Below are 25,286 nucleotides of genomic sequence, written 5' to 3'. Positions count from 1 at the left end.
TTGCTGGGGAAGGGTCTGGAGCACAGGTCTGATAAGAAGCACCTGAAGGAGCTGAGGGGGCTCTGCCTGGAGAAAAGGAGGCTCAGGGGGGACCTTCTCACTCTCTCCAGCTCCCTGACAGGAGGGGGGAGTCAGGTGGGGGTTGGGCTCTGCTTCCAGGAAACAAGTGACAAGAGGAAGCAGCTTCAAGTTGTGCAAGGGGAGGTTCAGACTGGATATAAGGGAGTATTTCTTCCCTGAAAGAGCGGTCATTAGAAGGCACTGGAATGGGCTACCCAGGGAAGTGGTGGAGTCACCATCCCAGAAGTGTTAAAAAAACATGTAGGTGTGGCACTTAGGTACATCATGGTGGTGGACCTGGCAGCGTTAGGTTAATGGTTGGACTCAATTATCTTAGAGGTCTTTTCCAACTTAAATGATTCTGTGATGCTATGGTGTAAGATATTCCAGGGGTGGGATCAGCTCCTCAGTCAATCCCAGTCTCTGCAGCCCATCATACCAGTGGGGATGAACCCTAGCTGCAGCCTCATGTCTGCAGAGGTTCAGCTAAAGTCAGCCAGGCAAAGAAAATGTCACAGCTGAAGCAGATTGAAGCCTTATTTTCTTTTTTTCTGTAAAAGCATTTGTAGAACTGAACCTTTTCCACTCACTGCTTTTGCTTTCCTTCAGACTTAGCTGAGGCATGTTGGTTGTGGGGCAATGGTTTTAGCTATTTAATGTTTGTTGTTGGAAATGTTTGTCCAGACTTACCTCGAGGTACTGCCTTGTCCTGCAGTGTTCTCTTCAGGGAGTCTTGACCAACAGCCCCTGTCAGTCTGCCTGTGGTGCACAGGGGCAGAGCCAGGCTGGGGTGGAGGTGGAGGTAAAAAATTATCTGCTTGACTCAGGCAGGAAAAAAACATCGTGAAAAGGACCCCAAATGCTCGAACGGTTCCTTGGCAGATTAGAGGGTTTCTGAGCAAAGAGGCTCCTACTGCTTTTCTTTCCATGGGATGCATTAAACCAGGACTTGTCTGCATGGTACAAAAGCTGCATGCTGATTTGTCATCTTTTTCTTTCTCCAAAAGGAACTCGATAGCAATCCTTTTCACAGGTGACAATCAATCCCACAAATGTCCTTTCTCAGGTGTCTGACATGTGACTCTGGGAACACATTTGGAGATATTGTGATGCTTAACTAGAGGACTCCTTCAGGGCAAGCTGTCCTGTACAGCTGTAAAGTCCATATCAAAGCCTTGAAATTGAATACTAAGAAAAGTGACTACTTTTGACCTTGATTATATATCAGTAATGAAACAGTAACCTACATTTTCATGTTATTGGCTTGGTGCTCACAAAAATAGTTTTGGAAATTATGAGTGTGTGTATGTGTATGTATGCATGAATTGCCTTCAGTAAATACATCAGTATGTGATCCTGGGCACATGTACAGGCTGGGCAGGAAATGAATCAAGAGCAGCCCTGGGGAGAAGAACTTGTGGATGCTGGTGGGTGAGGCTGGAAAACCCCTTGTGTGCTGGGCTGATCCCCCAGTGTGGACAGCAGGGGAGGGGGAGATTCTGCCTTTCTGCCCCCTCAGGTGAGATCCTCCTGCAAAGCTGCCTCCAGCCCTGGGGGCCCAGCACAGGAAGGACGTGGAGCTGCTGGAGCGAGTCTTGAGGAGGCCACAAAGATGTTTAGAGAACTGGAGCCCCTCTGCTCTGGAGCCAGGCTGGGAGAGCTGAGAGTGTTCAGCCTGGGGATGTGAAGTCTCCAGGGAGACCTCAGAGCCCCTTTCAGTGCCTAAAGAGGCTCCAAGAGAGCTGGAGAGGGACTTTGGACAAGGGCCAGGAGTGACAGAACAAGGGAGAATGGCTTCCAATGGAAAGAGTGTAAGTTTAGATTGGATATTGGGAAGAAATTCCCTGTGAGAGTGGTGTACCGGGATGCTCTGTCTTGATACGTCTTATCTGCCTTGGGCCTAAAATACAGTGTCTGTGATGAGTTACTGCTTTTAGTGTTGAATTGTGTTAAAACCAGCCTGGTTCACCAGACTGCAAACAACCCCCCTGCTTTTTGAAGCAAGATTTAACAGATAAGCTGCTGGCTGGCCTGGGAATATGTGACTGGCAGTCAATTACTTTATAACTATAAAAGCCCAGTCCAACTTTCATATGGTAGATTCTTCCATATACTTTTTTTGAGTGTGTGGAGCTTCTCCTGTGAAGCAGAGATACCTCTTCGTGGTGAGTCACATCAATCTCTACTTACTGATTATTTCTTTTTGCCAGCTTTGATACAATTGCTTTAATACAATTGCTTTGGTACAGTGCACTATATCACTTTATGCTATACTATACTCTACTAGTAGTTTTTTGCTTTTATACTGTGTAGTAAATAATTCTGATTAAGATATTTTATCTGTTCATTTATCATAATAAATAATTCATTTTATATCAATATATCTGATTTGCCATCATTAAGACCTGTGGGACAAAAGTGGTTTAATCGTGACTCTATAATTCCTTAAATTTAAACTGTGGACAAAATCTGAGGCTGAGATTGGATCCAGACACACCGAGGCTCCTCTCTGAGAAGGAGTTTGGAAAGCAAAGGGGTCCTTTCTGCACCTCATAGCTCAACAAGAGGGCTTCTCTAAAAAACTTTGTCTAAGCCTTCCACTCCCCTGGGACAGGTGGAGAGGCCCTGGCACAGGTTGCCCAGAAAAGCTGTGGTTGCCCCATCCCTGGAAGTGTCCAAGGCCAGGTTGGACGGAGCTTGGAGCAACCTGGGCTAGTGGAAGGTGTCCCTGCCCATGGCGGGGGTGGAACAAGATGACCTTCAAAGGCCCCTTCCAACGCAAACCATTCTGTGATTCTAGTAATTCACACATCTATCTTAAAACCTTGGAAAGCCTATGAGGAATTTAGTATTTCCATCTTCAATCCTAGTTTGAATAATACTCATTAAATAGAAACTAAAGGGGAAAAATTACTGAATAGCTCTCAGTCACTGAATGCTCTCTTTCATGTGTCAAACTAAGAATCAGAACTGCGGAAAACAACTAGAAGTTATATAAACTAATACATAATCAGAAGTGACTGTCAATTGAACACTAGTCATAATTCTCTCTGTTACTCACCACTCCATGCTTAGAAAGCTTAATAACTTTTTTTTTTTAAATAGGAAACAGGAGGGTGATGAATGACTGACAAATTATTTGGAATGATGGTCAGTTCTGAGACCTGCAATACTCTTTAGTCCATCATGGGTCATCTACCGCCACCACCTGCGACTCCTAGAACGCTTCCATCAATGCTGCCTCCGTACAATCCTAAACATCCACTGGTCAGATTATGTGACTAATACTTCTGTTCTAGAACAAGCAGCAGTCACAAGCATTGAGGCCATGTTGCTGAGAACACAGTTGCGCTGGGCAGGGCACGTCTCAAGGATGAAGGACCAACCACTGCCTCCCTAAGATCTTGCTTTATGGTGAACTTGCCACTGGTTGCCGCAAGACAGGAGCCCCAAAGAAAAGATACAAGGACTCCCTGAAACAACATCTCAGCCTCAACCATATTGGTCATCATAACTGGTCTACTCTGGCCTCTAATCGGGGGGCCTGGAGACACACCATCTATAACGCTGCTGCTTCCTGTGAGAACGCACGCAGGATCACTCTTGAGGAGAAAAGACAATGCAGAAAGAATCGTGTCTTGCTGGATATTCCACCTAAGGAGTCTTTCTGCTGTGCCTTTTGCAATTGGATATGTCTATCTCGTATTGGCCTCATAAGCCACCAGCGTGCTTGTAACAAACGTGGATAGAGCCTTCCTAAATCTTTGTTCGCGAAGCCTGGCCATGAAATGAAGAAGGATGAAAAGTTCACTGAGAAGTGCAATGGCTTTAATGTTGGTCTGAAACAGTGGTGTCTCAATGGCAAATGCAGATGTGTTGTGGGCTAGATCACTTCTCTCAGAAAAAGCCAAATGAAGAAACTACAAACAGATGTCTACTGTGAGGAAAGTTGTGTTGTTTATCATAGCCTTCAGCTCTGGACTTCAGCTCCTGTGTCTTTGGACACAGCAGAGAGCACCATAGCCTCATTGTCCAGTTAACACTAAGGAATGAAAGGAAGAGATGTAGAAGAAAGTTTTAGGGTATGGCCCAACTCAAAAGGAAGATAATTGAATATTCTTGGTGCTTGTGAACTCTGACAAGTCATCAGGTTTATCAACTAATCAAACAAAGAGAGGGACAGGCCCATGTCACAGCAGTGAATTGCCAGCCCTTCAGTAATGCAGTCATCCTTTGCCAGATTAGCATTTTCTTTGGTATTCTACAGAGACTATTTTGACATTTTTCATTGTAGACAACTGATTTTATTTTTGAAGGCATAGCTGTGGATCTGCAACAGGAGTAGTTGATTTGGTTTCTTCAAGTATCTTATTTCCAAGTGGAATATGAAAAAATCTTGAGAAGGTCTCACTGGTTCAAATATCTTCAGACTGGGGAAGGACAAGTCCTCTACATATTAGATTATGACAGAGAAAGTGACACCTATTTCTCCTTGTTTTTAAGAGGTGACCATGGGTTTCTCTGATGTTTAATGATATTTGTTGTAGGGATAGGTACAATTTTGGAAGAATTCGTGATGGAAAGCTAGAACTCAATTTCTCTCAGGAAGACTGTAAAATGCCTTCTCAAATGGGTTAAATGTTTTTTTTCCTTCCTTCTGTATTTCAGAGAAAGTCACAGGGAGAAGCTGTAAGATATCTCCCTGGTATGCAGGGAGATAACATGTTTGCAGACACGTACAAGGCCTCGTCAAGCCAGAGAGTGTGAGGGAGGAGAGAGAGAAGATACAAAAAGAAGGTGGGGCATTGCTTTTTTCCCTGGGGGCCCGGTGCATGCAGCATGTTAAGAAAGGGTCCTTGCATCTGAAATAAACCTTTTTTTAAATTGGTCCACTGCCTTGACATTTTTGGGAAGAATACCTGCATATGTTTTACTTTATATTGTAAAGAATGAAAACACATGTTTTGAGTGATGCCAGGCTGGGCAAAGTTATCTGGATTATCCTGTAGACTACATAGGAGGTAAGTGTCTGCCTGGCCAAGTTAGAAGATTCAGGGGAGTTTTGGGAACAGAATATAGACAAGGAATGACTGACTATATAAGGGTGCTGGTGTGCTGCCCTGGGAATGTTGGTTTGCACATCACTTTCATGAACAAAAGATGAAAGTAGACCTCATTTTAGGTTTAAATGTACTCTAAACTATGTTCCAAAGTGGCTTGAAGGATTGAAAAAGCTTAACTTGAAATAATGATCAAAGATTAAGCTGGATTAATGGAAGATGCAATAAATTCTTATTCTTTGGACAGAGCAATTGAGTTAATATCTATTGTATTCCTAAAGCAACTGTTATAAGGGATTATTATATTCTCTTGCAAAGAAATAATGACTTGCCACATTAGGAAGTATTAGATGAAATTCTATGGTGAGAACAAAGCAGGATGTCGGATTAGACCACTTCGACAGTGGCTGAAACACTTTGAAAATACCTGAAGCAAGATTTTTAATTGAATAAATAAGTTTAAATAAGTAAGGAAAAATGTAAATATAGAATAAGAATAAGAAATAAGAATAAGAATAAAAAATAAGAATAAAAAATAAGAATTCGGGGTAATGATTAAAATACAACACTTCTCATTATTTAAATGGGAAAAGCTCTACAATTTTTATTTTCTAGGCATTATTTATCTAGATATTGATGAAGGACTAAGCAGTGATTACAAAATAAAAGTGATAGAATGTCACATTTTTGCAATTCTCTCACTTTACAGCACTGGCGTCATTTACTCTTCACTTTCTGCCCTCTTGCCAATTTCCCGGCTCTTCACTCGGAGCTTGTTGACCTGTGACTCTGCAATGTCAGCCCGTTCCTCGGCTTCCTCCAGCTCGTGCTGGATCTTGCGGAACTTGGAGAGGTTGACATTGGAGAGCTCCTCCTGGAGATATGAAGAAACATAAAATAGGCTTTAAAACATTTAATGATAGTCCTACTGTAACACTGCCCTTAACATGCTGTGGCATTTTCCTTTTTAATAATGAAAAATACCCCTAGGACTATGAGTTAGTACGTAATTATCTCTAATACTTCTAGAGGAATCCAAGGAAATAGCTTAAATGCTAAATGTTTAGATGGTTAGTAAGACATACCAAAAACCTAGCTCTAAATATGAAGTGCTAGTGCACTGTGGAATTTTTGAATTATTATATATAATTGCAGTTATTTCCATTAAATCATTTTCCAGTTATTTACTGCCATAAAATTATATATTACAATTTTTGAAGGTGATTTGTTTTCTGCTAGGCAGAAATATGAAATAAAGAAAATGAAAGGAAGCAGAGCCCTACTCCCACAATGTTGAACATGGTTTGAACAGAAGGGAAAACAACAACACACAATTCCACATCCACCTAGAAAAAGACTGACTTCACACATCAATACTCACAGCCTCTTCAGCTTGTCTCTTGTAGGCTTTCACCTTCATTTGCAGCTTGTCCACCAGATCCTGCAGCCTGAGAACATTCTTCCGGTCTTCCTCAGACTACAGAGAATGGCAAGTAACAGAAAACCTTGTTTACATCATTCTCTAAATTTCATAAATGTGAAACAGAGGGAATAATATAGTTTATGGAACACTGCAGTCCAGAAGGACAGGTGTCAAAATCCAGTTAACTCCGTCATTGTCTGAGGTATAGAAAGAAATCCCTCTGGAAGGCAATGTTCCAACGTTTTGAGACACTGTTCTACCAGGAAGGCAATGCAAAGAAGCCTCCAGCCTTACCTGGTAGGTGAGTTCCTTCACCCTCCTCTCGTACTTGCGCACACCCTTCACGGCTTCAGCGCTGCGCTTCTGCTCAGCATCAACCTCCCCTTCCAGCTCCCGCACCTGCAATGAGAAGCCCGTCCCTGCAGCTTCCCTGGGGGTGTCTCTCCAAGAGATGGGGTCACTCATGCACCAACACAGCCCTACTCACCCTGGCCTCCAGCTTCTGGATTTGCTTCTTGCCTCCCTTCAGAGCCAACTGCTCGGCCTCATCCAGACGGTGCTGCAGGTCCTTCACTGTCTGGTCCAGGTTCTTCTTCATCCTCTCCAGGTGGGCACTGGTGTCCTGCTCCTTCTTCAGCTCTTCTGCCATCATGGCCGCCTGAGCAGAGCAAAAGGTCAAAGCCCTTGTGGGGCTGGAGACATTTTGGGGAGAATACATCCCCATCAGCAATGAAAGGAGCCCCGACTCACATCTGTGATGGCCTTCTTGGCCTTCTCTTCAGCATTGCGGGCCTCCTGGATCGTATCCTCCATTTCACTCTGAATCTGAGAAATGTCTGTCTCCAGCTTCTTCTTGGTGTTGATCAAGCTGGTGTTCTGTTGAAGGGCATGAACATCACAGTTTTGGTTTTTTTAGCTTGCTTGATATAGTATCATATCAATGTTGCTGTGGTCTCAGAATTTCCTGACTGTTTAGAGCATTTGGAATGTCCCTGTGACTAAAGTGTCTCCCCTGGAGACTATCTGAGCACACAAGTAAGGTAGAAGCATGGGAGCCATCGTATGCAGCTTGGGAAAAAAATCAGCGCACACACTTTTCCAGCAGAGATCTCTTTTAGTAACTTAATGAATACTTCAGAAAACAGGACGCTCTTTCTCGAAGTTGAGCCTCCAGTGGTGACTGAAATAAAGCACACAAGTGTTCTCCCACTTACCAAGAATGCCATTTTTCACCAAAGGACCTCACCTGGGTATGGAGGAGCTGCACACGTTCACTGGCATCCATCAGTTCCTGCTCAGCCACTTTCCTCGACCGCTCCGTCTGCTCCAGGGCTGCCCGTAGCTCCTCAACTTCAGCCTGCAGCAGGTTTGCTCTGCGCTCCACCATGGCCACCTGCTCCTTCAGGTCATCCTGGGTCCTGAGAGCATCGTCCAAATGGATCTGCGTGTCCTGTAGAGCCATTGAAAGAAATTATAAGCAGATTTAGAGGTGTTGGGGACTGAAATGATCAACCACAATGTTTCTCCCTAGGCAATTTCTGTTTAACAGACCTTGAGCACAGCCTGTGTGTTTCGCAGGTTCTTTTGTGCCTCAGCAGCCTGGCGGTTGGCATGGCTGAGCTGGATCTCTATTTCATTCAGGTCTCCCTCCATCTTCTTTTTTAGCCTCAGGGCTTCATTCCTGCTCCTGATCTCAGCATCCAGGGTGCTTTGCGTGGACTCCACAATTCTGAGATGGTTTCTCTTCAGCTGGTCGATCTCCTCATCTTTCTCTGCTATCTTCCTGTCAATCTCAGACTTCACCTGGTTGAGCTCCAGCTGCAGGCGCAGGATCTTCCCCTCTTCATGTTCCAGGGAGGCCTGGACAAAAATAAATCAGAATACTTTTCTTGTGACACATGTTGAACCTGAAGCTTTGAGTAAAAAAGAATGCCGTGATTAGATAATATCTCTACTTTTATACAACCTCTTTTCCTCTTTTGTCTGGAAAGAGATAAACAAGATAGAAATCCAAGACACGTAAGAGAGCAATAAATAATGCTGTATACCTCAGCTTCCTCCAGAGCAGCCTGGATTTCAGATTTCTCCTGCTCAACTTGCTTCTTGACTTTCTCCAGCTCATGAATTGCCTTTCCTCCCTCCGCAATCTGCTCCGTGAGGTCGGAAATCTCCTCTGTGGGAACAAAGACCAATGGCTTGCTCAGGCCCAGAGCAGAATGGGAAGGGCCCTGTCCCACCAGGGTGACAGGCATCTTTGCAGAGCTGCAGGCACAGACCCCGCAGCAATGCTCAGCTGGTGAGAAAGCCCATCCCGGAGCAGAGGGCCAGGGACTTACGCTGCAAGTTCTTGTTCTCCCGCTTCATTGTTTCCAGGTGGTCCAAGGACTCCTCATAGGCATTCTTCATCTTAAACAGCTCCGTGCTGAGGGAGCGAGACTCCTTCTGGGAGGCCTCCAGCTCAGCCTGCGTTTCCTCATACTTCTGCTTCCATTCTGCCAGGATCTGAAGAGAAACGGGGCGTGAGTAGGGATGTGGCCATCCCAGGGGGAGGCTCTGCCCAGGAGTCCCAGGGCTGGAGCCCAAAAGACCTTGTCAAAGTTCTTCTGCTTCTTGTCCAGAGCAGCGCAGGCAGCATTGGATCGCTCCACATCAATCATCAGGTCCTCCACTTCATTCTGCAGCCTCTGCTTTGTCTTTTCCAGGGAGGCACACTTGGCATTGACAGCTTCGACGTGTTCCTCTGCATCCTGCAGGCGCTGTGCCAGCTTCTTCCTGGGAGGAGATAAGCACAGTGGCAGCTTAGAGCTTAGAAGAGAGTCAGTTCTGCACTGCCATGAGAGGGCAGTTGATCACTTTGGGGGTTTTGAGCTGAGCACTTTTCACAGATCCTAAAGGATCTGTCCTTTCTGTGTGCATTAGGCCTGTCTTTGCACTTCTAGCCCTAAAGCCTATGCCTTCCCTTCCAATATACACTTTTTTTCTCCTCCCTTCTCTCCCCTTCACCACAAAGACAGTATACCCCTGCCTTCATCCTAACCCTGTCTCAGCCCACTCAGAGACTCCCATTTCCCTTGACCGCTCTCAGTCTTCTGCAGTCATTTCTCATCCCACTCCCCACGTACTTGGCCTCCTCGAGCTCCTCCGTGCGCTGAATCGCGTCCGTCTCGTATTTGGTTCTCCACTGGGCCACTTCGCTGTTGGCCTTGGACAGGGCGCGCTGCAGCTCCCCCTTGGCTTCCTGCTCCTCCTCATATTGTTCCCGGAGCAAGTCACAGTCGTGGCGAGCGGACTGCAGGGCGTGGGCCAGGGCGTTCTTGGCCTTGGGGAAAAACAGCAGTGTGAGAGTGAATGGAAATATCCTGCAAAATTTCCTCACTGAAATGTTGATGGACATTGATTCTGTTGTGAGTGATGATGAACTACTGAATGAAAATGGAAAATCTGGGAATCTGTAGAAGAATTTATGGATAGACTACAGGGAAGGGGAGCAAAACTACTATGGGAGGACTTGGACTGAATTAAACAAGTGTTTTTTTCCTTCCTCTCATCTTGTTGATTCTACAATTTCATATGTATCTGAAGCTCCTCCTAGACAGAAGGAGTCCAATGGATAACTCAAATTTGTAAAGCCTTCTCACCTTTATCTCTTCCTCTAGATGCCTTTTGAGTTCCTCAGTCTGTTGGGTGAAAGCCTGTTTGCCTCTTGACAGCTGAGAAATCAGAGCATCTTTCTCCTCCACCTGGCGTAAATATTCACCTGAGAGAGTTCAGATGAGTAAAACAACCTTGTTATGACTTATGTAGAAGTGTTAACCTTGGTAATTAAATGCACATATAAAATATTTTGAGTAAAACAAAATTTTATTTATTTCATGTATTCCTAATCACTGATATCTACCCACATCTCTTACTATGCCATAGTATTTACTTAAAGGCAAGAAATGACCCTGTGTGTAAAATCCGGCTAGTCTTACTCTTTGTTTGCACTAAGCCCTGTGTTCAAGCGTTGAGCTTACAGATTGAGTACTACAGTGCCATCCAGAGGGCTTATGGCCCATAGTAGTCTCATGAGATTTAACAAGGCCAAGTGCAAGGTGCTGCACCTGGGTTGTGATAACCTCTAGTATCAATCCAGGCTGGGGGATGAACAGATCAAGAGCCACCCTGTCCTGGCCATATGTGCTGGGAGCTCAGAAACCAAACATGTCCTGGCCTCATCCCACAGGGTATGCAGCTACTCCGCTCTTTGAAACTTCACCAGGACTACTGCATCCAGCTCTGGGGTAGCCAACACAGGAAGGACATTGACCTCTTGGAGTGAGTCCAGATGAGGTCATGAAGCTTCTTAGTGGGATGGAGCACCTCTGCTATGAGGAAAGGCTGAGAAAATTAGGATTGTTCAGCCTGGAGAAAAGAAGGCTCTGAGGAGACCTTATTGCAACTGTTCAATACTTGAGAAGGCCTATAAGAAAGATGGGGACAAACTTTTTATCAGGGTCTGTTGCGGTAAGACAAGCTGAAGGAGGTTCAATTTAGATTAGATACAAGAAATAAGATTTTTCAAATGAGAGGGGTGGCACGGTTTGCTTAGGGAGGTGGCGGATGCCCCATCATTGAAACATTCAAGGTCAGGTTAGATGGGGCGCTGAGCAACCTGAAACAGTTAAAGTTGTCCCTGCTCACTGCAAGGAGGTTGGACTAGATGACCTTTCTACCTAAACTATTTGACGATTCTACAATGTGGTGTACATGCTCAGGTATATCACTGTCCTCTTCTGAATGTCTCCTGGGAAGCAGAAGGTTATGAGATAGATGAATTCTTTGAAACACCAGTCATATAATCATAAAACAGTCCAGGTTGAAAGGGACCCTGAAAGGTCATCTGGTGCAACCTTTGACGGGAAAGGGAGTCTAGATGAGATTATCTAGCATCCTGTCTGGTCGTGTCTTGAAACCCCCTAGTGATCACTTAACCAGCCCCTGGGGAGTTATTCCAGGGACTAGTTGTTCCAGTCCCTTAAACATATTATTGTTCCTGTTCCAGGATGACTGTATCTCTCTGGTTCTGGGGAGCCCAATATTCAGCACAGCAATCCAGGCATGGCCTCACCTGTGCTGAGTAGAGGGAAGGATCACCCTCTGTTAATCTGCTGGCAATACTCCTAATGCAGCTCAGGATTCTCTCAGGTTTCTGTTGGCTGTCTGCATCACAAGAACGCTTTTCTGGCTCGTGTTCAACTTAGTATCTTTCAAGAGCCCAGGTGATTTGGACTCTTTTTTAAAGGAACCAGGTCATATAACACAAATATTCTCTTAAAAACACAAATATATTACCAGATTCAGTTTGTAACCGAGCTCTCTGAGCACTAATGTCATTAATTGTGCGCTGCTGTTCCTCCTCCTTTGTCTTAATTTCACTGAGTTGATCTTCTAGGGAGCGACACAGCTTCTCCAGGTTTGTCTATTTGCATGAAGAACAGAAGGAAACATGATTCAACTCAAGTTAGTCAGAATCTCAAACTGAAGCCAGACAAGGCCCAGAAAGTAAGTAGAATCAAAATATAGGTATAAAATGTAAATATAGGTCAAAATATAGGAATAAATGAAAGCACAAAGAACCTTGCCAAAACTTAGCTAGGATGCACTGCCAGCACTTAGAGATAGAGGAAAGATGGTACTGTACACTAGAAAAATGCTAGAAAAATGCACACACGCCCAACCTAAGTAAGATAAGGGGGCAAAGTGGGGCCTGAGTCCAAGAATCTTGCACAATACACCATTAAGTCTGCCAAAATCAAGAAAGTTGAAAAGTTCAGCCAAGGATGAGGAGTAAAAACGACCACCAGAGGATGAAAAAACAGGAACGACCATCCTGAATTCTCTGCCTAGACTCCGCCTATTATGAATATTATAATCAGATGTTGCAATTATATGAATATGTATGTAAACATGTTGCAATCACCTGTAAAAATAGTATAAAAACCTGTAAATTCACTGGAGAGGCAGAGCAGTTTTTGTCCAATGCGAGCTGGCTGCTCTCCAACGTTGCTCAATAAATATACCTTGCTGCTTAAAGACTAAAAATTGTCTCTGAGCAGTTCTCTGCGCCTTTTTTGGGGCAAAATTGGCATCAAAATCTTACAAATGAAAAAAGAAATCAATGATTTAGAAGTCAAAATATCTCAGTTAAATTACAGACATTTCTATGAAATTTATGTCCTCGATTCCAACATTTGTATATGCCTTGCCCCTTGCGGGGGGATGAAATAAGATGATCACTAAGGTCCTTTCCAACCCAAACCATTCTGTGATTCTATATTTAATACATATGCAAATTTTTATTAATATTATTACTGTACTAGTATTATACAATAATCTATTTTCAACAGATAAAAAGGATGACGGGACACTGTAAAATGAGGAAGGAATTTAAAATTCTATACGCTGTTTAAAAATTATGTCACTGAAGTATTTAAGGGAGGAAAAGAAACATAGGAATAAAAAGGAGAGGGTAATTTCCACTCTATGAGCAATTTCTGTTTTAGGGGAAATTAAAAAGCAATAAGGTCAATGTCTTTCATTTCTGTTATAATATTCTGAACTAAGAAATGAGAACCCACAGATCCTTAGATTAGGTGTTACAGTTTTTTAGATCTCACCCAAAGGATTAAAAAATTATTATAAAAACACAGAAAAGTATAAACACAAAGTCAAGCTGCAAAGTGCAATTATTTATTCTAAAGTATGACTTCAATTTCTATGTTAAAATATAAGTACTTCATTATGTTTGAATTAATGAGAAGAAATATTTGTGTACCTTGGCTTTGGAGACAGACTCCATGTTACTGGCCAAGTCATCAATCTCCATCTTGAGCTCGCTCTTCTCCTTCTCCAGCTTCTGCTTGACGCGCTGCAGGTTGTCGATCTGCTCCCCCAGCTCAGCTGTGCTGTCCGCGTGCTTCTTGCGCAGGGCGGCAGCCGTGGCTTCGTGCTGCAGCGTGGCCTCTTCGAGGTCCCGGCGCATCTTCTGGAATTCTGCCTCCCGCTTCTTGTTCATCTCCACCTGAGCTGCCGTCGCCCCTCCTGCTTCTTCCAGGCGCTCGCTGATCTCCTCCAGCTCCCTGGACAGGTCAGCCCGATGCTTCTCTGCTTTAGCGCGAGAGGTTCGCTCGGCCTCGATTTCCTCCTCCAGTTCCTCAATACGGGCCTGGAGAACACGAGGGACCCTTCACGCCCGTGCCCTCCTCCTCCCTGAGCCGAGCCTGGGGCAGGCAGGGGAAGGGCAGACACTTGCCTGCAGCTCCTTGATCTTCTTCTGTAGTTGCATGCCCAGGGCTTGTTCATCCTCGATTTTGCTCTGGATCTGGCTGATTTCAAAGTCTTTCCTTTGGGCAAAGCAAAGTGGGTTACAGCTCAAAGGAAAAAGACAAGAGCTGCAGCCCAGCACTGAGGTGTCCCAGGGCCACACTTACTTCTTCAGTTTCTCATCCAGCTGCTGCTTATCATTCTCCAGATCCATGATGCTGTCCTGGGCCAGCTTCAGGTCTCCTTCCAGTTTCCTCTTGGCTCTCTCCAGGTCCATGCGCAGTTTCTTCTCTTGCTCCAGGGACCCTTCCAGCTACACAGAACAAGGCCATCAGTGCTCCACCAGCCAGCTCAAACTCCATACCTGTCTGTTCCTGCTGTGTGTCCGTGGGCTTACATCGTCCACTTGCTGCTCCAGCTTGGTCTTGGCTTTGGTCAGTGTATTGACTTTGTCCTCCTCTGCCTGCAGGTCATCCAGGGTCTGCTGATGGGCCTCTTGGAGGGCTTTCTTCTCTTTTGTCAGCTTGGCGATGGTCTCGTCCAGGGCTGCCATCTCCTCTGTGAGGTTTTTCACCTTTAGGAAGAAGGGAGCAAGTGTAAATCAAGGAAGTAGATACAGAAGTCCTGGAAGAGCACGGGGCTCTTTTCTGGAGTGTGGGTGAGATTTTCTGCCTCGTACCTTGTTTTCAGTGGCGTGCTTTTCCTTCTCCACCTTGGCCAGTGTTAGCTCAAGGTCATCGATATCTTTCTTCAGCTCTGAACATTCATCCTCCAGTTTTCTCTTCTTGGCTGTCAGCTCAGCATTGATTTCCTCCTCATCCTCAGCCCTTTCAGTCACTTCCTTAATTTTGGCTTCCAGCTGGATTTTGGTTTTGATGAGTTGGTCACACCTTTCCTCAGCATCAGCCAAACCATCAGCTTCCTACATGATTCATTTAAATGGAAAAATTTTCAAATAATTTATTTTTTTCACTTATTTTCAAACAGTGACATTATATTCTCAAAGCAGCTTTACAATCTACTTTGTAGGTAAAACTCAAAACTCTGAGAGTACCTATTTGTTTTACACTGCCTCCATCCCCTGAAATGAAGGAATATATTATCAAACATTTTTAAAGTCTTTAACTGCTCATTCAATGCCAACATTCATTTGAAGATAGAGCCAAAAATCAGGTCTGGCAGTGTGTCCATTGTATCCTTGCATCATTACACTTCTGTTGCGTTTTAGTGGACTGGAAACTGGCAAAGAGCTCCACTGCAGAGAGCCATGTAGGCGCATTTTTTAAGTTATGGTGTATAAAAACTGAATGTTAAACCCTCAAACATTGTCTGAGAAAATCTTATTGAACTCTTCCCAAAAGATTCTCTGAGCATGAATTAAATTTTTGGTTTTGGCAAAATTTTGTGATAAGATCACTGTTTCACAGGCATGTTTCTAGCACTTGTGGTCAAGAAGAAAAGTTTGGAAGGGCAAAAGATATTTACTTAGGGCAGTTCCAATCACCTGCATTTAGAGGCATTCTAAGATGTAAGCTACTTAGAAGCAGTCTCTGTTTTCTACATACCACCTGTTCTTTTTGTCTTTGCTCTAGTAAAGAGCAGTGATGCCACCCGAGCAGAAGAACTTTTAAAGCTCAGCAAAATAGCTAGGTTGAGTTTTGTCTCCTGCAGATTTAGGTATTTGCCATGATATCAAGTTGCAGTCCATTTAAGCAAAAATTTTTAATTTTTGGATTAATTGTACCATACTCTAAAAGAATGAGTTTCTTGGTGCTGAAGATGAAGAGCACCTGAAGGTACTGGTGAAGATGTTCTTTTAGGCTATAGACATCAAAATGTCATCACATGAATCCAAATCCTAGCTTGTAAATACAGTTTTAAGGGCATTATTGTTGCTACCTTTTTATTTCCAGAAAAAAAAGGAAAAAGTCCACTTTCATCACTGTTTTTCCTGAGGAGGTAAGGACCATAAATGCCAGAGAAATTTCTGACATTTTCAGCCCCTCCTATTCCACCTGAATCCACTTGTGATTCTCCAAATAGAAGGTGTTAAGAGGACCTCCAGACTACCTTTATTGGTCAGGTGATAACATACCACAATTAAGTAATATATAAAGTGATAATTTATATATATATGTATATATAGGTATATACATATCTATATACATGTATAGATGTATATATATACATATATACATCTATATACATGTATAGATGTATATATATACATATATATATACAAATGTGATAATATATAAAGATGTGATAATTGCTTCTGTAAGTCAACAAGTACCATTTAAAATGACATCCTGTAAACTGTGCTATTTGCTCATTGGAAATTGATTATTTCTCTCAATTTAAAAGTGTAAGGAAGCAGCTGCAAGAGTTCATTGTAAATGTATTATTATTATGCAGATTTTCTATGTGGTTTTCCTTCCTATTTTATAAAATACATGTATGTTTCTACAATAAATACTGGTTTTGGATAATGTGTCTATTACTGAGACATTTGGGATGATTTTGCATAGGTTGCTAAAAGACAAAAACATGAGCAATGCTCACAGCCTGCACTTGGAGCTGCAGATCGTTTTTCTCCTGCATTAGAGAAGCCATTTTCTCCTCCAGTTCCTTCCGCTTTGCCTCAGACTTTGCAAGCTCTTCCTTGGTTTTCTCAAACTCCTCCTTCATGTTGGCCATCTCCTTCTCAGACTCTGCACTCTTCAGCAAGGGCTTGATCTTGAAGAACAGCTTCATCCAGGGCCAGTGTTTGACATTCATGAATGAACGAACATTGTACTGGATGCAGAAGATGGACTCTCTGAAATGTAATAACAAAATATATTATGGTACATATTTTAAAATCTATAGAACATATTTAATTGTATATATTAAGATGGATAATGTGAAGTTCTACATATAATACTTTATAGTTATCATCCCATATATATCTCTGCATAAAATATTTATCAAGTATTATTAAATATATATTTCTTAATAATATTTAGTGCACATTTAATATATAATATATATATTTCCACAGAAAACTTTCTAGTGTTATGTAAAGTATCAACTTATATGGACAGTTTTGGAGTCCAGGTGTTTGTTTCACTTTCATGACCAATGAAAAGGAACACCTACAGAATTTTACTCAGGCCCTTCCATGAAAGTTATCAAAGGGAAGAGAATACTTTTCTTGTGATAGAAATATATGTTTCTCTTCTTTGATTAAAGCAGTGACCTAAAATAGTTAGCTTACACTAGATATTGAATTTCTGGACATACATACAGTGTAACCACTTACTGAATTCATCAAAAATTAGTACAAAGTGTTTAAAAAATATTTATTTCCCTAAATTGGGATTTTACACTGTTTCATCTATTTTCAGGATATACATCTGTATTGGTAAACTGAATTAAAGGGAAATAAATAAGATTTGATGTGAAGAAGCTTATTTTCAATTTTGTACATGCCATTAGTATCTGATAAGAATCGTCCCAGAAGGCTAAGTATCTACCTCCTCTCCATCATTTTCTTGAACTCCACCCTCATCAGGTAACCCCTGCACATGGCCTGTGTGCGGGTGATGAGCTGTGCCAGCTTCTCATCCCTCATCTCCTCCAGGAGCCCCAGCAGCCCAGCTTTGAAGAACACCTTAGAGAGGGAATGTTGCAGCACATCACTGTCAGGCCGGGCAAAGCACAGGCACTGAGTGAGTGAGGGAATGGGGGGTTTGTACCTTAGTGTGTCCAAATTTGTACTGGGTGTGGTCCACATCGATTGAGCCAAGGAGCTTCTCGGAAGCCTTCTTGCTGTCGATGAACTGTCCCTCTGGGATGGCACTGGCATTAAGCACCTTATACCTATCGCAGGAAATTGAATATGGAGGTCAGATTTCTGAAAGCTCAATTAAACCTGTACCAACCAATGCCATCGTTAAAATTCTCTGAAGGGGGTTCAAGAGTGGAAGAGAGGTGAATAAATCTGAACACTTCCATTCTCTAGAAATCACACTTTCATGGCTAAATTTGTTTTTAGGAAAAACTCTGCATTTCCCTTAGTCCAGAGATTTTTTGACACAGAACAGATAATGATTTCTGTGGGTAAATGCTGACATATTTCTCATGTTATCTAATCTCTAAATGAGAACTTTTTGCGCAAGAACAAAATACGTGGAGAGGTGAAGAAAATCTCAATCCTAAATAGTGGCAGCGCATGTTATCTGAGTATTTTCCAGCTGGTATAGAACAAGAAGCAAGATACTTTCATTTTAGTTGGTTTTCCAACAAGTTAGTCTAGAATGACTCGTAGTGTCTTTATTCATATTTCTGTGCTGATGGCTGAAAGTCACCTTACTTTGCTCTCCGGGTGCTTAAGTCTAAAATAGTCAACTTCATTTCTGGATAGTTACTTAAAAAAAACTTTATCTCATACCAGAATATGAATAAAGGACAGGAATAAATAATTGTCCTTTGAAAATATCTGCTTTTATCATTAGCTATAGAAAGAAACTGGATGACTAACTTAGACAATTAACTTTTGTATACCTAAAGGTAGGTATAAATGATAAATGATCCCATAATCCTCACAGTACTTAGAACAATTAGGAAATGCACATTACTCAGCATTTGGGGATATGGTGGAAGGTGGATGATATTTAGTCTGACCTCTGTTTGAAATCAGCATAGAGTATTCTGCTGGGGAATCCTTTCCTGCAAATCCTGATCCCTTCCAACACACCGTTACAGCGCAGTTGATGCAGCACCAGCTCATGTTCCATGGCACCTAATAAATCACAGGATGAATCTGTATTTCATTTTACTGCACAGAGAAGAACAGGTATATCACAACTTTGAATTTTAACAACTTACCAGGTGTTTTTGTTTCATTAGGAATAAGGCATCGCACAAAATGGGGATGTGTGCTTCGCAAATTGCTCATCAGCTTGTTTAAATTTTCCTTTGGAGTAAGAACAAAGCCACAGGTTTAAAAATGTCACTTACACAATCTCAATATTAGATGGAGTAAAAACACTGCAATAAAACCATGATAAGCATATTTTTTATAGAGCTTTTTGGCAGTTCTGAAATAATACTTCTAAGGATTCAGTAAGAATCCTTTATTAGAAGCACATGTGTTTATCCTTCTGAACATAAAGATTTTGTATATTAGATCAATCTAAAGCTTTTTTGTATTAAATTTTCTGTATTTTTTTCACAATGTGGTAAAATTAGAATGATTATTCTACAGTACCCGGAAAAGAGCTGAGACGGTCTGGAAAGAAGAACCCTTCTTCTTGCCACCCTTCTTGCCACCACCACCACCACTCTCTAAAAAATAATATATTTTTTAGAAAGAAATGAACAACAAAAGCACAAAGAATCTGAAAAACCTTGTGTGTTCATCTTAAAAAATCTAGTAAAAGTAATAATATGATCAAAATTTGCAAATGCATACAGTGGTTAAAGTTATAATGGGAGACAATTTTTTTCAGATAGAAGAATGAAAATCAGTGACTTAAAGCCGAAGTTCAGAAAATGCAATCAGGAAACAACATGTAACATTTTGTATAGAATGACATTTAAGGAATTAAATTAATAGCTAGTGAATACACCAAATGCAGTATTCATGTATCTTTACAGCTAAGGGTATGCATATATTCAGCAGCATGCTGATATATTTGACTGTATTCCCTGAAGTATTTGGGAATGGCCCATACTGCATAAATCTGGTTTCTCAGCTAGTCTGGGTAATGTTGTAGTAGAGCGGTCTGGTTTTAAAACCTACAGACCTATTAAGGTCTCTAGGGAATTGTAATATCCTTTGTTATACTGAGTTCCAAAAAGTAGATGAGGTTTTGGGTTTTCAATTTTAGAAATGTAAGTATTATTGTAAAATATTATTACTTTTTTTTTTCCCCTATACATTATGGGAAAACTGATTTTAAAGAAATCACCTGCTTCTGCCCCACCAACAGAGGCAAAGAGTAAGGCCAGGGTCTTCAGGGATGATTTCTGATACAGCCCCACCACCGTTTCGTTCAGGGGGTCCTTGTTCTTCTCCAGCCACCCAGTGATGTTGTAGTCCACTGTGCCAGCGTAGTGCACCAGGGAGAAGTGGGCCTCAGCCTTGCCTTTGGCAGGTTTGGGCTTCTGGAAGTTGTTGGACTTGCCCAGGTGCTGGTCATAGAGCTTGTTCTTGAAAGAGGTGTCAGTTGCCTTGGGGAACATGCACTCCTCTTCCAGGATGGAGAAGATGCCCATGGGCTGGGGGAAATAGCAAGATGTGAAGAAAGTGTGTAAGGAAGAAATGGAGGCAATGTATGTAAGAGAGAGGAATGGAAGATAAACATTATACAAAAAAACCCTTCTCATAATGTGTAATCTTATGTTTCTCCAGAAAGGGCATTTTGTTAGTGCATATGCCATCAGTTATACAAAAAAAACCAAGCTCCCCCATAAGGATTGGGGTGGTGATGTGATAAAGATCTAGCATGTAGAAATTCATTATGTACATGTTAGGTGAAAATGGAAAACAAAATGAATGAAAGTAGTAGCATTCAGATGTAGGGAAGAGCTTACACTTCCTAAATGCTCTTTCTTTGAAACAAGACAGAAAACAGAGGTTGCTCAGGGTATTTACTCACTCAGCACGCATTCAAAAAATACACACCTTTGTGTATGAACTTCGGAGTGGTGACTAGGACTGGAATTTTTGTCCCATGTAAATCATATATACAACATGACAGAATCCCATAGGCAGTGAAGTAAGAGACAAACGAAAATGTATATGAAACACTTGGAGTTCAGAAAAAATACTGGTTTGTGCTGCATTAAGTGTGTGTGGTCTAATTGGAGCATAGAAGATTCTTGTTACATTTTATATCTGGAAAACTATTAAGTATGTGAGGGCCAATAACCTTCTCAATGAGCTCAATGCAGGCAGCCAGGTCCATCCCAAAGTCAATGAACTCCCACTCAATTCCCTCCTTCTTGTACTCCTCCTGCTCCAGCACGAACATGTGGTGGTTGAAGAACTGTTGCAGTTTCTCATTGGTGAAGTTGATGCACAGCTGCTCCAGGCTGTTGAACTGCAGAATGCAAAGATTTACTTACTTGTGAATTTCCAGGAACATTTTCCATCTTCCAATAAGTTTTATTTTTAACCCATTAAGGTCTCCATGATTGGGATCTTTAAGTTCCAGTGCTGCTCTAATATATCTACCCTTTCAGGCCCTTGCACCATCTGAACATATTTATGAGCTCTGAAAAGATTTGCAGAGCTTAATCCAAGTCCAGCTTTTCTTTTATTTGAACTTTTGTACACCACCAGTCTATTCCCAAGCATTTAGAAGGAATCTGGCTTCAGCATTAACAAAATCTTTCTTCAAGAAAGATTTAACTTCCTCAAAATCTCTGCTATTAATTAGCAGTTGTTCAATATCTTCATATCAATTTTCAATGCAATTTTCACTTCTGCGTGCAACAACAGACATCTACAAAAATCTGCAGCCCTGTGGGATACTATATACTATGGAAAACCAGAAGGATGCCATTCCTACAGGAATAGCAGGATTAACTAGTAAATAAAAATAACCCATAACTAAAAAAAAGCACAACCCCAAACCCAAAAATATTCCAATTTCCTAATGCCTGTTCCAGGAAACTTGTAGGAAGATCCTCCTCTTACATCAAAGATCTCGAAGCCAGCAATGTCCAGCACACCAATGAAGTACTGCCTGGGCTGCTTCGTGTCCAGCTGTTGGTTGATGCGAACAACCATCCACAGGAACATCTTCTCAAACACAGACTTTGCCAGGGCACCCACTGAATTGTACACCTAAGAAATTGTTGAAGGAAAGTTACCATCCACAGTAAAAGAAAAAGTTCAAAGTTTTTAATTCAAGTAATTTGTTTTCTATCATCACTTGTGTCTTACTTGCTGGACAGTTTGGCCCTTGGTCACATATTCATTCCCCACCTTGACTCGGGGGTAGCAGAGGGCTTTGAGCAGGTCTGCTGAATTCAGACCCATCAGGTAGGCAGCCTTGTCAGCAACTAGGGAAACAAGTGTAGAGCAGGATCAGATATTAGCTCTCCAGTGGATGTGTTTTTGAGTAATTAAGAATCATTTCTGCAGAAGCTACATATATATTGTCGTGTTTGCTTATTCTTCTCATTTAATCTATATTATTCATAAAAGCAAAGATTATTCCAATACCTTTATGCTGAAAATGCAAATTTTGAAACAAGTGACTAGACAGACAAAAGGGCTGAGGACCAAGAAAATGGCAGATCAAATAGTCACAATTTCTGAATAAAGAGAATAGGAAAGTGGTTGGTATTGAAATACACTGTACTGAAAATTGTAGTTAGTGAAATTCTACTATCACTGGAGGGGAAGAGAGAGATTAGTGAGGTATTATGCCAAAAGTATGAATCTTGTACTACTTTCATAGTGGGACCATATTCTCCCTAAAGATAAATATCACACATGTAAGTGTTTGCCAGTTCTCATTATATCTGCAGTTGGACTAGTAAATACAAGTATCACAGTACTGCATATATTCTGTCACCACTTTCCAATTTGCTGCCTGTCCTGTCTCACAGTGAAGCTGATAGCAAGCACCAGTACGACTTACAGAGTTCTTCAACGTGAGAAGGCCAAACCTCATTATATAAGGTATATACACAGATGATAATTTCGATCTTTTATTTCATTTTATGTGTTATTTGCGACTAAGTATTTAAAGTACATTTTTCAATAGAAAAATTAACGTATGAAATAAGAACAAAACCGGAAATAATGTTTTGCTTCACTTTTGTAGACCAATTCCTTTATGTGTGTGCATATACATATAAGTGTGTGCATATACATATATATATATACATATAACTCTTTACTGAGGTTATATTCAAGTAATAATTTGTAGCTTATTCTGTTACAATAGAAAAGAGCTGCTCCTGGTTCTGTGTCATGTTTGGGAAGCTGCCATTCAAGACAGCAGCAGAATTTGCTTTATTTCTGCCTGACTCCTACTCTGTCACTCAGTGGAACTGTAGTCACTGGACTTAATATTTTGCATCGCTCAAAATAATCTGCAGCTTCCACTGAGTTGTGTTCCTCCAGAGAACAGTGTGTCTGGTTAGGACACACTTCTACAATACTGGCACTGAGGAAAGGCTGAGTCAAGGATTCTGACCCTGAATTGCTGCCTGTATTTTTGTGAGTGTTTGGTGTCTACAGTGCTTTGGTATATGTTGCGCTGGTACCTTCAGTGCCATCAGGCTCTGCCTGCTCCTCACGCTGCTTCTGCTTGAACTTCAGGTTCCCGTAGTGCATGACGGCCCCTGTCAGCTTGTAGATGGCTGTTTTCTCGTCAGGAGTGAAGCCCAGGATGTCAATGGCAGTCTGAAAAAAGTGTCACTAGAGTAAGTACGCCAGCTGCTAAAGGTCAGAGAAATAAAAGTTCACCTAGAAAACTTCTGAACTTACATCCGTGGCCATCAGCTCTTCCTGGTCGTTAATGCTGGGAACAGTGATCTCACCTTGACTCACGTACTGATAGTCATATGGGTTGGTGGTGATCAGTAACATCTCTGAAAATAGGGACAGAACAGACATGGGTCATATGCAATTGGCACATAAAGGAGTTAAATGCCGTGACCTTTGCCTGGAAGAGTTAGTGATCTTTCCTACCAATCAGCTCTGGCTTCTTGTTGGACATGATCTGATAAAAGATGTGGTAGCTTCTTTCTGCCTTGAGCTGGAAAGTGACTCTGGACTTCTCCAGCAGATCTGGCAAGGATGGCAGGACAGAGTTAAGCACAAGAACTGAGGAAGGCTGGAAGGAAGGGGATCAGGCCAGGAGGGGCTCTTACATGTTTCAATGTCAGCAGAAGCCAGTTTGCCTGTGGCCCCAAAGTGGATTCTGATGAATTTACCCTGAAAGCAGCAGAAAAGTCAATTGAGATCTATTTTACCAATCCCGACTGCAAGAATATTTGAGTCAATCTCAACTGTTGTCCCAGGTAACAACTCACAAAGCGCGAGGAGTTGTCGTTCCTCACGGTCTTGGCGTTTCCAAAGGCCTCCAGCAGTGGGTTGGCACTGATGATTTGATCCTCAAGTGTCCCCTAAAATGGAAATCTTCTTGTCATGATTTAGCTCCTAAATAAATTTGATAGTTTCAGGTTCCTACTCCTGCAGGGACCTCACCTGCATTTTGCCTGATGTCTGCTCCTCCTTCTTCTTGTCCCCGCTGGCTGCAATTGTTGCAAAGTACTGGATGACACGCTTTGTGTTCACAGTCTTCCCGGCACCGGATTCTCCGCTGTCAGAGCAAGGAGAGAAGCAGAGAGCGTGTGGTCAGGCAGGAGGGGCCCTGGCCCTGGGCAGCCCCTCAGGGACCCGAGCAGGGGGTGTACGTACGTGATCAGGATGGACTGGTTCTCCCGATCTGGGGAAGAGGCAAAATGAGAGCTGTGTTAGCAACTGACCTTATCAGGGAAACTCTGTGAACACTTTTAAAATGTCTTTTTGATGAAATCACCCTGAGAGCCACTCACCAGTCAGCATGAACTGATAGGCGTTGTCAGAGATGGAGAAGATGTGTGGAGGGGCCTCCTGGCGCTTCTTGCCTCGGTAGGCCAACACCACCTCCGGGTTGTACACGGGCAGCCACTTGTAGGGGTTGACAGTGACGCAGAAGAGACCCGAGTAGGTCTGCGAGGAAGGGACACAGCACGTTGGCTTCCCCTGGGCCTGGCAGAGCAGTTCCTCCAGCTGCCCAGAGGAAGCTGCTGCTGCCACTTACGTAGATCATCCAGGCTGCGTAACGCTCTTTGAGGTTGTACAGCACAGCGGGTTCGTGGAGGTGGGTCATCATAGCCATGTCCTCAATTTTGTCATACTTGGGAGGGTTCATGGAGAAGATTTGATCTTCCTTCACGGTCAGGGTCTGTCAGAGCGCAGCAAGGGACAAGCATGTCAACTCAGAGCCAGAGTGGGAATAAAAGGCTGTTTACAAATCTTACATGTTACCCACCTCTCCCCCTTCAGTCTTGACGGTGATCTTCCCTGTTTCCCTGCTCTGGATTGTGCTTTTCACATAGGATTCTTTTGCATGTACCACAAAGACGGATGACTTGGCATCGAAAGGCTTGTTCTGGGCCTCGATTCTCTCCTTCTCTGACTTCCGGAGGTAAGGAGCCGCCTCCCCAAAGATGGCCATCTCGGCGTCTGTTGACATGGCTGCTGTTTACTCACTGTCTGTGAGGGTAGAGAACACATTACAATAGTGCCTTATGGAAGAAACACTCCTAGAGTACAGTAGATTGCTCTGCTTTAGGTATTGACTGAATTGCCACTTTTTTTTTTCTGCTGCTTCAGAATTCTCTTAGGAAATTTTATTTCTTTTCTTTTTTTTTGTGTAGTCAGA

At 42.4% G+C, this 25,286-nt stretch overlaps 1 protein-coding gene and 2 long non-coding RNA genes across 3 annotated transcripts in view; 2 read left to right on the top strand and 1 right to left on the bottom strand.

Moving 5' to 3' along the window:
* The window catches only part of LOC127475864 (uncharacterized), a 74,231-nt gene that overhangs the window by 23,709 nt on the left and 25,236 nt on the right, over positions 1-25,286 (top strand). The window lies entirely within an intron of this gene.
* On the bottom strand, positions 5,696-25,112 carry LOC127475855 (myosin-1B). The gene is made up of 38 exons (XM_051798060.1): positions 24,894-25,112; positions 24,663-24,806; positions 24,415-24,571; positions 24,278-24,305; positions 24,065-24,179; positions 23,890-23,982; positions 23,728-23,791; positions 23,546-23,644; positions 23,342-23,445; positions 23,119-23,257; positions 21,785-21,903; positions 21,536-21,685; positions 20,766-20,936; positions 19,803-20,112; positions 19,100-19,176; positions 18,718-18,805; positions 18,514-18,631; positions 17,586-17,709; positions 17,364-17,500; positions 16,411-16,666; positions 14,528-14,770; positions 14,246-14,422; positions 14,016-14,161; positions 13,838-13,928; positions 13,361-13,750; positions 11,878-12,004; positions 10,182-10,300; positions 9,666-9,862; positions 9,132-9,315; positions 8,880-9,045; positions 8,592-8,716; positions 8,095-8,403; positions 7,790-7,993; positions 7,294-7,419; positions 7,031-7,201; positions 6,838-6,942; positions 6,502-6,597; positions 5,696-5,994 (listed from the first exon to the last, which is right to left on the bottom strand). Exons 1-38 carry the CDS (start codon positions 25,095-25,097, stop codon positions 5,842-5,844), a joined length of 5,826 nt encoding a protein of 1,941 aa, XP_051654020.1. The 5' UTR covers positions 25,098-25,112; the 3' UTR covers positions 5,696-5,841.
* The window catches only part of LOC127475861 (uncharacterized), a 33,352-nt gene continuing 16,099 nt past the window's right edge, over positions 8,034-25,286 (top strand). Inside the window, exon 1 of the long non-coding RNA XR_007906357.1 lies at positions 8,034-8,121. This is a non-coding gene — a long non-coding RNA (uncharacterized LOC127475861). The remainder of the gene's footprint in view (positions 8,122-25,286) is intronic.

Source organism: Manacus candei, unplaced genomic scaffold (assembly GCF_025592945.1).
Source record: "Manacus candei isolate 608988 ecotype Guabito, Panama unplaced genomic scaffold, ASM2559294v1 h1tg000047l, whole genome shotgun sequence".
Classification (NCBI taxonomy): Eukaryota; Metazoa; Chordata; class Aves; order Passeriformes; family Pipridae; genus Manacus; species Manacus candei.
The sequence above is the reverse complement of the archived record's forward strand: the minus strand, read 5'-3'. Positions and strand labels throughout refer to the sequence as shown.

Excerpts from the sequence above, each read along its gene's own strand:
- LOC127475855 (XM_051798060.1), bottom strand. The coding sequence starts at position 25,097 with ATGTCAACAGACGCCGAGATGGCCATCTTTGGGGAGGCGGCTCCTTAC. Across the intron at positions 14,423-14,527 it reads AGCACGCCACTGAAAACAAG|GTGAAAAACCTCACAGAGGA; the intron begins GTACGAGGCAGA and ends TTCTTCCTAAAG. Across the intron at positions 9,316-9,665 it reads GAGGAGCTCGAGGAGGCCAA|GAAGAAGCTGGCACAGCGCC; the intron begins GTACGTGGGGAG and ends ATCTCCTCCCAG.